The sequence below is a fragment of the Geospiza fortis genome, unplaced genomic scaffold, assembly GCF_000277835.1.
Source record: "Geospiza fortis unplaced genomic scaffold, GeoFor_1.0 scaffold114, whole genome shotgun sequence".
NCBI classification, from domain to species: Eukaryota; Metazoa; Chordata; class Aves; order Passeriformes; family Thraupidae; genus Geospiza; species Geospiza fortis.
The window spans coordinates 1,291,176-1,303,035 of NW_005054383.1; the positions used below are offsets into that span (position 1 = coordinate 1,291,176).

General features: G+C 51.4%; 1 protein-coding gene across 1 annotated transcript in view; it reads right to left on the reverse strand.

Moving 5' to 3' along the window:
- The window catches only part of CAPN15 (calpain 15), a 41,170-nt gene extending 38,660 nt beyond the window's left edge, over positions 1-2,510 (reverse strand). Inside the window, 1 exon segment of the mRNA XM_031060428.1 lies at positions 2,020-2,510. Coding sequence (XP_030916288.1) covers positions 2,020-2,195 — 176 coding nt within the window. The 5' untranslated portion in view covers positions 2,196-2,510.
- Between the last annotated feature and the right edge of the window lie 9,350 nt (positions 2,511-11,860).

Genomic DNA, 11,860 nt, shown 5'->3' on the forward strand with positions numbered 1-11,860 from the left:
ACACGACATGACTCGGCGACGAGGACATGCACAGGCAGGATACCTACCCTGACTTGTTCTATTGATTTACTTAATTTTTTAAAGGAATATATTTATCTGTTCCTCTCTGGAAACCAATCCCCCGTTGCTGCTGGGCCCTGGGGCTCCCGGGGAGGGCGGCCCTTTGATGCCTGGCAGCCTGGCTGATCTCAGCAGGGCTTTTGAACCCACTTCCATCACCAGTGCCTGCAGTGAGTTCTTCCCACGCAACTCACTGCTCAGTGAATCACAGCCCCTGCTCTTCCTGTCTCCAGGAACCACGCCACACTGAGTGGGGATGAGCTCTGTTCTCCCTTTAGCAGGGGAATAAGGAATTATCACAAAAGCCACTCCTGTCCCCACAGGACACCGGCATTATCTGCGCCAAGACCGGCAGTTCCTGTTCTTGCCCCAACATCCGCTCCACCACCACGGCTGGTTCTTCAGGAAATTTATTTCCACATGTCAAGATATCACCTAGTTCCTCAAACTACAGACGTGGAGTCATGAGCAGCCTCAGCTACCACACACGAGGCTGCAGAGACACTGCCTTTTTTAGTGCCCAGGGCCAGGTGTACACTGAAGCTCCTAAATTCCAGCTGTGGCTGTGCACAGCCAAACCAGGGAGTTATCTGTGAGCTGAGACACCTTCCCAGCTCCTCAAGGCAACAGAGGGATAACCAGCAGTCCAGAAGGGAAAATCCTGCAGGAAGGACCCAGCTCAGTTTGCAGAATCCCTCTAAACCAGATGGGACAAACCCACACAGCACAGAGCACTGAGCAGAGCTGTGGACCAGCCACGCAGGTTGGCATACACAGCAACAGAATTTGAGAACTGCACAAATATCTTTTTTGAAGGTATTCAGGTCTATGCTAGAGAGTAAAGACAACAACTTATTGGTTTCACACTGCTCCCAGCTCAACAAGAAGACCCAAGAGAGGACCAGAAAGGAGCAAAGCCTGACATTGCTGGGAGGCTCTAGAGTCATGCACCAGAGCCCAGGAAGCACATTCTGAGCCTTGAAGCAGCAGAAGGCAGGAAAACAAGAACTGGACCACAGATACTGCACCAACATCACAGCAAACACCTCCAGGGGAAAGCCAGGACAGCTCAGGGACACTCAGCAAGCAGCTATTCCTCAATGACCAGCAGCTCCAAACAGGCTCAGGCAGGTGTGGACACCCATCCAGGCTGGAGTCCACACAAAGCAGGCATTAGGCAAAGGCTCAAACGTCACCAGCACAAAACACGGCAGCCTCTGTAGCCAAGCCCCTGGGCAGAGGGGTGGTGGATGCTTTTTGATAAATCTCTCAACCTGTCAGAGACTGAATGCAGGACACCAGCCTCCCAAAACAAGAGAAACTCCTCACTGCAAGGGGCTGATGCAGAAGGGGCAGAGGCAACAGCTCAGAGACACATCTGAGATGCTGATTTCATCGAGGTGGGATAGGAATTGAGGGCTGGAAACACGAATCTGTTTTTAAGAGTAACTCTTTTTTGGTGTGTTTCATTCCTCTGGATCTGTTACTCAAAAGCATTTCACTGCCTTTGCACAGCTCTTCTGGCTCTTCTAAGTTCAGAAACGCTTGCAACTTAGTGCCACCCAACCTGGAGACACAATCCTCCACCTGTGACACTACAGTGTGGTTGGGAAGGCAGAAAGAAAAGGAGCCACGAGAACATGGCAAACAAGGAACTGAGATGCCATTCCCAGGCAGCCACCTTGACAATTTAGGTGAGGGAGGAAGAGCTGGGATGAGTCCTGCAGTCCATTCTGCAGGAGACATCAGCCCACCGTGTAAAGCCAGGGTCTGGCATCACTCAAATCAGTAGGAATTTGGCTCTGGCTTCCCGAGGAACTGAACTGAGCCTCTGAATGCAGGGACCCAACACCCAGTAGGATGCAAAGCAACCGGTGTGGCAAAGGCAGCGGCGGGGCTGAAGCTGAGAGGTGAGCAGTGAGCAGTGAGAGGTGAGCAGGCTCCTCCCCTCGTCCTTACCTGCGCAGCCGGTGCTGGAAGTGCTGCTGCTGCCGCGTTATAAGGGCACTTTCCCACACGGGGCCGCCGGGGCTGCTCCTATACCAGCCCACGGCCGGGTGCCCCGGGTAGGGCGAGCTACTGAAGCCATGGTCCGACTCCGTCTCTGCGGCCAGCGATGAGGCAGAGCTCCCCATGGCTCCCCCCTGCCCAGGCCACGCTGAGATTGAGCCTAGGTTAGGTCGGAGCCAGTGGCATGGGCAGCTCGGGTGGAACGGGCGAGGCGCTGCGGCATGGGCTGCTGCACAGATCCCAGCACGCTGGACAAAGGAAGGTCGGTTCTGATCAGAGTTGGAAAAAAAAAAAACAACAAACAAACACAGAGAAAGGGGAAAAAAAGGAAAGAAAAAGAGAGAAAGATAAGGTACGATTTCAGAAATAACCCTCCAGTTTTAAAGCCTATCAATGCATGCTCTGATCAGGGTCCCCGTCCCAGAGCTCACTGGGAAGGGAAGGGCTGTGTCACTGAATCCAGCTTTTGCTGCTGGAGATGGGGAGTGTGGGGGCTCTAGAAAAGGCTCCCCCCAAGCTAAGCACCAGGAGCTCCCAGGCACAGGGAAGCACCGACTGATGGAGGGAAGCACAGCAGAACCCAGCACAAAGCCCTTCACACATAGGAAAGAAGCAGAAAATGGGACAAGCCAGGCCCACCTGGAGCCAAACCAGCAGCTCTTGGGGACCACACACACCAGGTTAGTCTGGGCTCTGACTGGCACACCAGTTCTAGTTACTCAGCTACAAGTGGATGGTTTGTGTGCTTATGTGTAAAATAAAATATTCCTGTTTTCCTGTTTCCCACTAACACCCCAGTAGGACTGGAACTGGACAGACTGGGGGTCTGCACAAGTATTTTCTGCGACTATTTACTTTCAGCCCAAGGCAAGTTTTAGCTGATCCTGAGCACACCCCTACCCACAGAAGCGGGTCTGGGGCTTTGCTCCTCCTTTTCTCCCACTCTATTTCCTACTTTTCAGAATTTATTCTTCAAGCACCCTCACAATTAAACTCCAGAAACATTTCATGTCCTCTGTATTAAAAGAAGTTTAAACACACACACGTCTCTCCTTCAAGTGAAAAGGCAGGACAATCTGGATGCATGTCAGGAGCAATGGATCAAGGTAACATTTAACAGAGCAAAAAAGAAGAAACAAGGAAGATGGAAAAATTAGCACAGCTGAGCTTATTCAATTACCCACCAGGATTTAAGGAGATGAATGAACCACAGAAAGACCTTTGCAAAGAAACTACTTTTGCCATATAAAGGCTGAGATGAGGAGTCCTAAAATACAGCTTTTCAATCCCAGGATTGATCTAAGGGATCAAGAAAGGCCTTGATAGATAATAGACTCCCAAAAGGAGCAGCTCAAGGAACAGGTGCAATTTTGTTACAAGCTCAATACCAGAATGTGCCTGCGAAAGGTCATTAACTGGAGAATGTTAACTGCTCTGTCATGGTCTCTGTAGCCTGCAAAGCCTGGATGAACCAAACAAATCTCAAAAAAGTCCAAGAACACAGTTTTCCCTACCTCCTCCTTGTTTTAATTGGGCTGCCTCCCTGCTGTGTATCAGCCCCTCCATCCCCACTACCCAACAGCAAGGTTTCACTGATTTCTGCACATCCACCCAAAGAGGATCCCTGGCACATCCCCTCTCATTTCCTGCTATTCAAGCAGTTAATTTGTAACAAATCTGATTTTCTGGCTAAATGAAAGCCAGACTATGTGAGGGGAAGAGCACTTGCAAATACCATCAGCTCAGTCTATCTGGAGACATCAGTCATCCCACACCTGTGGTGTCTCTGGCTCTTCCACCCCATCCCAGAAGCAAAGGCACAGGGGATGCAACTCTGACACCTACTAGAAGAACAAACTGTCTCTTACCTCAAAACCTCAGGTTCTATCATGATAAAATAGGTAAGTAAAGGCAAGATGGTAGAACAGCCCCTCAATGCAGGCTGAGCCAAACAGAGGAAGGATGCCCAGACGTCAGTAGCCTCTTCCCCCTTGAGTTGGGTTAAACTGCCACATAAAGCAATTCCACAGCCTGGTTCAAGATCACTTCCTCAAGCTGGTAAAGCAGAGCCCTTGGCTTCCTCCTGCCGCCCATGGAAATGCCAGTTTTAGCTCATCCCAAGAGGAGGCAGACACGCCTGCTGCCTGCATCGCTGCCGGCTCCCACCGTGGTGCCGCTGTCCCAGCCCATCTCCAGGAGCCAGAAGAGGCAGCTGTGCTCTGCAGGGAGGGGAAAGGCTGGGAGCCCTGCTTTAGAACCTGCAGTAAAGCCCCACGCTGGGTGGAGCTGGGAGAGGAAGGGAGCTATAAATAGGTGGAGGATAACCTGGCTAAGTCGGAGTGATCTCCGAGACTGTCTGGTCTAACTGGGCTGCTTGGCTGTGAGTGCTGCGTGAAATCGGATTTCTCCAGGCAAAGCAGTAAATCCTTCTCCTCAGGGTCATCCTCATGCCAGGTGAGAGCAGCCAATGAGTGATATTGAAGGGGGAGCGTTGCCCAAAGGTGGGGAGAGGGCGAACCAGTCTGAGAACAGGAGTGGCAGCAGGTTCCAGCCCAATGCAAAGCACGTACGTGCTCACCATGCCGAGCCCTGAAACGCCTTTGGCCAACACTAAGCAAATGAGGAGCCTCCAAGAAGTCAAGGTGAGAATGGAAACTGCACCCCAGAAAGGAAAGGAGTCATTAAAGAAGAAGAAAACCACTCTGGAAGCACTCAGCCTTATTTTTGAGGAATTTCTGCCACTGGGCAGGGAGCTGCCCCAGGAGATGACCTGCAGGCACGTGGCTGAACAGGGGAGGCTTCAGTCACTAAAAGGGAGCAAACTGCCAAGAGTTCCTCTGTCTTGGCAGGAGGGAGCAGGATTTTTCCCCTAATTAACAAAGCACTGCTTCCACCTATCTAATCTGGAGAGGAAGCAACAATGTGAACAGATTGAAGTGTCTTGAGAAGGGTGGATCTCATTCACGGAAATTAACAGTTAAGCACCTTAGCAAGATGCTGAGTCTGGATTTTGGTTTTCTGCCCCTCACAGCTGCAATAATTACCCGGTTTGAACTGATGCTGGGTAACGGCTCCCAAAGTATCGCTACCAAAATGAAACCAGGTTTGATCTCGCCAGCCCCAAGCCACTCGCAGCTGCTTACCCTGATCTGTGCTACATGATGCAGACCCTCCCTCAAATTCTCCACCAGACCCTGGGCAGCAGGCATGCACAGAGTGTGCAGGACAGCAAAGCTGTCCCATGGAGCTCCTCCTGCTGCCAGGACAGCAAAGCAGCTGCCTGGATGCTTCCACATAACCTTATTCCTCCTCACCAGAGAGCACTGCTGACCCTTGGGCCCCCAGCTCTCGTGTCACAGCGGAGCAGGCAGGAAGGGTGGGGATCTACCCAACTCCCTTTCCTTCCCTCCAGTTTCAAAGTAAGTTTTGGCTCTGAAGAGAGGAAAAAAAAAAAAGGGGGAACTAGCCCATGTGTTTCAATGCATCTAGGAAGTTGCAGGATCAACTTTTCCTAGCATCAGCCCCAAGCTCTTCCCCTTGGCATGCAGCAGGAAGAACAGACAGAGGTCCCTGGAGCTGCTGCCGCCACTGAGGAAACCAGGGAGGCAGACTCCCCCCAGCTGGTCCCACGTGTAGCAGCCCCTCTTTGTGATGGGATACCCCCACACTCCTTTTCCTAGTAATTTATTTATCCACGAGGCACGAGCGAGCTTTGCTCCTGCTTGAATTTTCCAGCCGCCCTTGCTTCTCAGCCTTGGAAACTCAGGGATAAGACTTTGCCACTTCATTAATTCCTCCACTCCCCCAGTCTATAAATCAAGTCAATTCTGAGCTACTCCCTTGCTCCAGGGAAGATCCAGGAATGAAAATACCATCAGACATACTGAGCTCCAGACAGCTCTGGTCTGAGGTGAGGGCCAGCAGCTGGCCCAGGAGAAGGCTCACCATGTACCTGAGGGAAACACATCCCTCAAAGCTGTGCCCAGAGGAAGCTGCAGGAGACTTTCTTCTAAGACTGAAGCTGAAGTACCAGCCCTTCTCCTCCCTCTGCTGTGTGAGCTCCTCTGCCTGGGGGCTGACTAAGATCCACAGAATGTCCTGAGTTGGAAGGGACCCATAAGGATCATAAGCCCAACTCCTGGCCCTGCACCAGGACTTCTCAACAATCCCAGCCCGTGCCTGAGAGCATTGTCCAAACACTCCTGGAGCTCTGGCAGCCTCGGGGCCATGACCATTCCCAGGGGATTCAGATGTGCTGGGACCTGGTACCACCATCACCAGCAAAGGAGGAGCTCTCTGCCTTCAGCCCCATGTCAGCTGCTGCTGGCAGGGAGAAGCCAGGGCTCCTCAAGAGCTCTCACTGTCCAGTGCCCACACACAGCCCTGGAGGAGCAGCCTCCTCCCTGGGGACTGCAGGATGTGACTCACACCCTTCAACACCAAGGACAGCTGGAGGAGCTGGGGCTGCATGGGGGCATTGAGCTGGAGGAGAGCACTTCAGACATCCTGGAGGAATGGCCAAGCCTTGGCCTCCCACCAATGCTGCCTCCATGCACAGATCTCCCCTGAAGAAGGCACATGCCCAGGGAGGCCAGGGCAAGCAGGGAATGGTGTGCAGGGCTGGAAGGTGCATAGCAAAGATGTGGCAGCCTAAGGAGGTTATGAAGTGCCAGAGCAGGTTGGGATAGCTAAGAATGCAGAGGGGAGTGTCTGATGGTGTTATGCTAGCCAAGGAAGGGAACGGAGCTCAAGCATTTGTGTAATCTAGCCAGCCCCCAGCTCCAGGCAGGGTGGCAGGATCTGAGGATGTGCAAAACCAGGCACCAGCAGCAAAAAGAGCATGGCTGGAATTCACCAGGCTGAGATGACCCTGAGAAAAGAAGCAACCCCGGGAGAGGAAGTGAAAAATCCTCTCTTTTTCCACAAGGCAGCAGGGGAAGAGCAGAACAAGCAACAAGACACCCACCTCAGGCAGACACAGCACTGAAACCCAAGCTGCAAACACCAACCCAACGAGAGCTCCACGGCTCAAGTGCAGCAGGAGCAGGCGAGCTGGAACACTCTGTGCTGAGCAGGTGTCCTGCACACAGCTGGGGACAAAACAAAGTTTTGCTGTTCTTTCTCCCTGCCCTCAGCTGCCAAGCCAGCCCAAGTGCTGCAGTCCTGGCAGGAAATGAAGGTGTCAGCAAGTTCCAATTCCTTGCAAAGCTTCTAACAGGGAGGGCTGGGAAGGCACCTCCAAGGACAGACTGAGGCAGGGGTACAACTGGAGGGATGGGACAGTGGTTGGCACATTCAGCTGGGATGGGGAGGCTTTTCCAGCCCTTGTGCTCCACACAGAGCTCCCCAGGGCTCTGTGACTCAGAAAGCTCTGCCTTACCTGCCAGGGCCAAGGAGTCTTGAGGTGTGCAAGGCACGAGGATGACAGCAGTGTGCAAGCACTGCAAATGGGAGGACATAGAAAAGGGAGAGAAGGGTGAAACTCACCCACCCAAATGTTTGTTCTGGGGCAGAGGGCTGAGGGAAGAGAGTCAGATATTCTGGCCTTGCAGGAAACTGAGGGAACAGGAAGCTTTAAGTGAGCTGTTTTCCAGGTCTTGGTGAGAAATAAGACCAGTACACCACTTGCAGAGATATACCTAACTAAAGTGAACTGTCTGGAAGCAGATTTCCAGATGGGCTATTAATGAAGTAACAAGATAATTGAACCTGGAGTCCCAGACTAGCACAGAACAGGATCTCACACTCCATGCTACAAAGTGCAGAACAGCAGCACAGGTCTCTGGCCACAGACACCAACGTGCAAAGGTAAGCTTGAGGGTCTTTACCTTCTTTCAACTGCTTTGAAACTGGTTCTGGCCCAACTTTAGCCTAGAAGAAACTCATACATAGCAGCTGAATTGGGCTAAGCTGCATTTAATGCACAGCACTGACTCTTTGTAAGTGTGCAGGCAGAGGAAGAGGTGTCTGAAGTGTGAAGTGAAAGACTGATAGGAAAAGGAGATGTATTGCAGAGCCAGCTTGGCCACACAGCAACTACCATCCAAGTCTGAACAAAGTTTCCTCTCCTCCCTTGCACTGGACACTGTAAACCAGTGACAGATAATCCAGGGAGCTCCTGGAAATCTATCCCAGTCACTTTGAGAGAGGGGATTACACAGATCTGAAAGGGCAATCAGCATCTTAATCACAAGCTGGAGGGAGAAAAAGAGGAGAAGCAGGAAGGGTTTTTCAAAATAAGGGTTAACTTCAAACCTCATCACCACTGACAACTGCAAAGCAGTTTCTGAAGAGCGTGAAAATAGCAACAAGGGCACTGCTGCAGAAGGGTCTGAGTGCACACACGTTTAAGAAAACCCACACAACGAAATCCCTCCAAGCCCAGGGCTCTATTAAGTCAATTAACACTGCTCCATTGAAGTGCAGCGAGCCGCGTGTGTCCCGCAATTCGCGGCCAATTGTGGGGACTCCGGAGCTCAGCACAGCGTGGGTGGGCTGGCAGGGCCCTCCCAGCACCAGCAGCGAGGAAAAGCCACAGGGACACTCACAGGGGAAGGAACAAAACAGCACAAGCCACAGCATCCAATCCCGGGAAGCTTTACCAGCAGATCTCATTTCCAGATCTTTTCCTCCCCGTGTTTATAATCCTTGCAGCAGAGTTCTGCCATCCTACTCAGCTCACAGGCTGCCCCAGCTACAAAAGATGTCAGGCTGAAAAATCACCTCGACAGACTGCCTGCTGAGACCAGTTGCATTATAAAAACAGGAAGCTCTTGCCTGCCTGCTCCCAATATGCTGTGGATTGAATGGGAAGGAGCATAAGCAGGGATGCTCTGCAAGAAGAGCACACACATGGGACTCTTGCCAGGAAAAATGCATCTCGAGTAACACATGTGCTCTTAGTTTCCTCTTTTTTCTGAAAGGTTTAACTACACTCTGAGCTACCCAGCAGCAATAAACCACTTTTTTCCCCTCTTTCTCACTTATAGCAGAGTGTTGCTTGGTAAACAGCAGATCTTCCTGTCTGAGGCTGTGCCAGCCTGTGCTGAACAGAACTGTTGTTATTGCACATTCACAGCTAGAGATAAACATGAATAAGAGCCACGAGTAAGAGCCAGGCACTGGTTCTTCAATACACTGCTTTATCAGCTTCACCTTGATTCAAATGTTTCTGACATCTCTCCCTCCTGAAGGGGCAAGGTGGCACAAGTAGCAAGGACAAACATTAAAAAAGAAGACAGAAATGACAGCAGCACATAAAGTGCTCTTCTGTACTCGCTAACATTCACAAACTGTGCAGCTCACAGCTCCACCTGCACTTGAAACACTCAAAAGCACAACAAGGAAACAAATGGGCCCAGCCAACCCAAGCTGCCCAAATGGGAAAACAAAACAGCCTTCAGCACATTTCTCAGGACAGATCTCCAACCAGAGTCACAACTGCTGCAGGACATAAAGGTTACAGAGAACCAGAGAAGGAAAAAAATGTGCAAGTCATCATCTCATCTGCAAGCTAACACTCGGCAATGACACAGGCACAGCAAACCAACCCCGGAAAAGTGGACACTGGAAGTTGAGGAGGGCTTCTAACCTTTCCAAGAGCAGACCTCTGGACCAGCTGCTCCAGAAGCACTGGGGAAAAAAGCACAGCATGAGTTCCAATAATTAGTTCCTGGACAAGTTCATGACCTGCATGAGATGACTGCCCATCTTCAGCAGCATGGAACTGGACTTGATGACCCATGAAGTTCCTTCCCCCCATCACTGAGCAACCCAAATTCATAGAGGCCCAGACATAGCACAGACACAAGGTCATTCCCAAAGGACAGCAGGGATTGTATCTTCAGATCATGCTAAGTTGACAGATAAGCAGATGAAGGGCTGGCCAGTGCAGAAGGGAGGGGAAGAGAACTGCAGCAAGAAACAGTCTCAGAGCCAGTGAAAACTCAGGACACAGACTTGGAAAGCAAAGCTTGAGAGGTGGAGATGTCCCCTGAGCACACTGTCCCCAGACAGTCCAGTCACAGCTTTAATTCTGACACAGATTAGACAGACAGTAAATACATCATTTGCCCAAGACCCATCCAGTTGCATCCCTCCCTAGAGATAGCTCCAGTCCACACTGCAGTGCCCTGCCCAAGCCACACAGGCAGCAGCACCTGCCTGTCTCCTTCTGCCATTTTAGTGCAATTTGGCCTTCCCTGGCTTTCATCAGGCACCACGTCCCAATTTCCAACCAACTGGCCTAGATTTAAGCCAACACATCTCTAGCTGTGCCTCAGGCAAGCGCAGAGGTGGAAGAAGCCTGTCAGACAATGGTGCCATTTGGCATTTCCATCACAAACAACCAAGAGATAAAAGCACAATAATTGCTGAGAGCTGCACAAGAGGCCCCTGCCCTCCCCAGGAGCACAGGGAACTGGGAGAGAACAGGGAGGTGGAACAGACTCGGGGGCAGAGAGGAAGTTCCTCATCTACAATCAGAATCAAACAATGGTTTGGGTTGGAGGGAACCTTAAATCCCACCTCCTACCACCCCCTGCCACCTTCCACTATCCCTGGCTGCTTCAAGTTCCATCCAACCTGGCCTTGAACACTTCCAGGAATGGAGCAGCCACAGCTTCTCTGAGCACCAGGGAAGCACAGCTCAGCACAACCATTTAATAAGAAAGCACCACATTACTGCTCACCACCTCTTCACCTCCAGATGACACCTGAAAAACACATCAATCCTTCTGCACATTGACGTGGCTGCCATGCCATTGCTTCTGTTAGGAGATCACGTTGTATTGAAATTGCAGGTGTGGAATAACACCTGGCACAAGGAAGTGATACAAACAAAACAGTGCCTGAGACCACCACAACCCTCCCCTCTCCTCACCAGAGTAGTTTTACTGGCTCACTGTCTCCATCACAAGTAGCTCCTCTTCAGCTACACCGGTACAGCTGGAACTGTAGGATGTGTTCAGTTACACACACCTTAAGCAATATTTTCTGGGAACAGTCATTTGAACAAACACAATGGTCACATGAGGAAAAGGCTGTACTCAGAGAGGGCTGAAACACAATGCAGATGGTTTGAGTAATGGTGGAGCAAAGCCAGCCAGCCACGAGAGGTACCTCCAGCATGAGGAGGGAGCTGAGCTTTAACCAAGGGCTTTAACCAAGGGCTGCTGGCTGCATCCTGAACCAAAAGGGCAGATGGAGAGGAGATCATGTTACTGGAGCCACTCCCACATGCCTTGCAAGACACATCCACAGGCCTGAGCCTTGTGTGGTGCTGCAGACCCCCAGGCTCCCTCCAGCAGGCTCTGCTTGCTAAGACATGGCAAGGTCAGGCAACAGGAACAAGGGCAGGAGCTTTGGGAAGACATTCCAAGGCTGCATCAAAACAAAGCCAAGAGCAGAAATGCCACCTCATCCCTCTCAGCCAAGACAAGGAGCCATGGTGGAGATCTGACCAACACTTGCCTGGTGACAGTCACCACCCAAACACCAGAGTGCTCATGGCCCAGCTTCACTGACCAAAGCCATGAGAGGTTCCTGCAGACCTTCTGCTGTGGCTGGGCACCAACTACACAAAAAGATTCCAGCTAGTCCATAACAACCAGCCAGGCCAGATGGGCCACCACACAACAAGCACCAGCGTCCATCTGATTAATCCAAAGCCCCAACGTGGATGAGGCCATGTCATCTGAATCCAAGGAAACACCATCACACGCTGCAAATGTATCCTGATGGTCCAAGCTCAGACTGGCTTCCCAGCACCTTGTCCTGCCTCCAGGCTCTG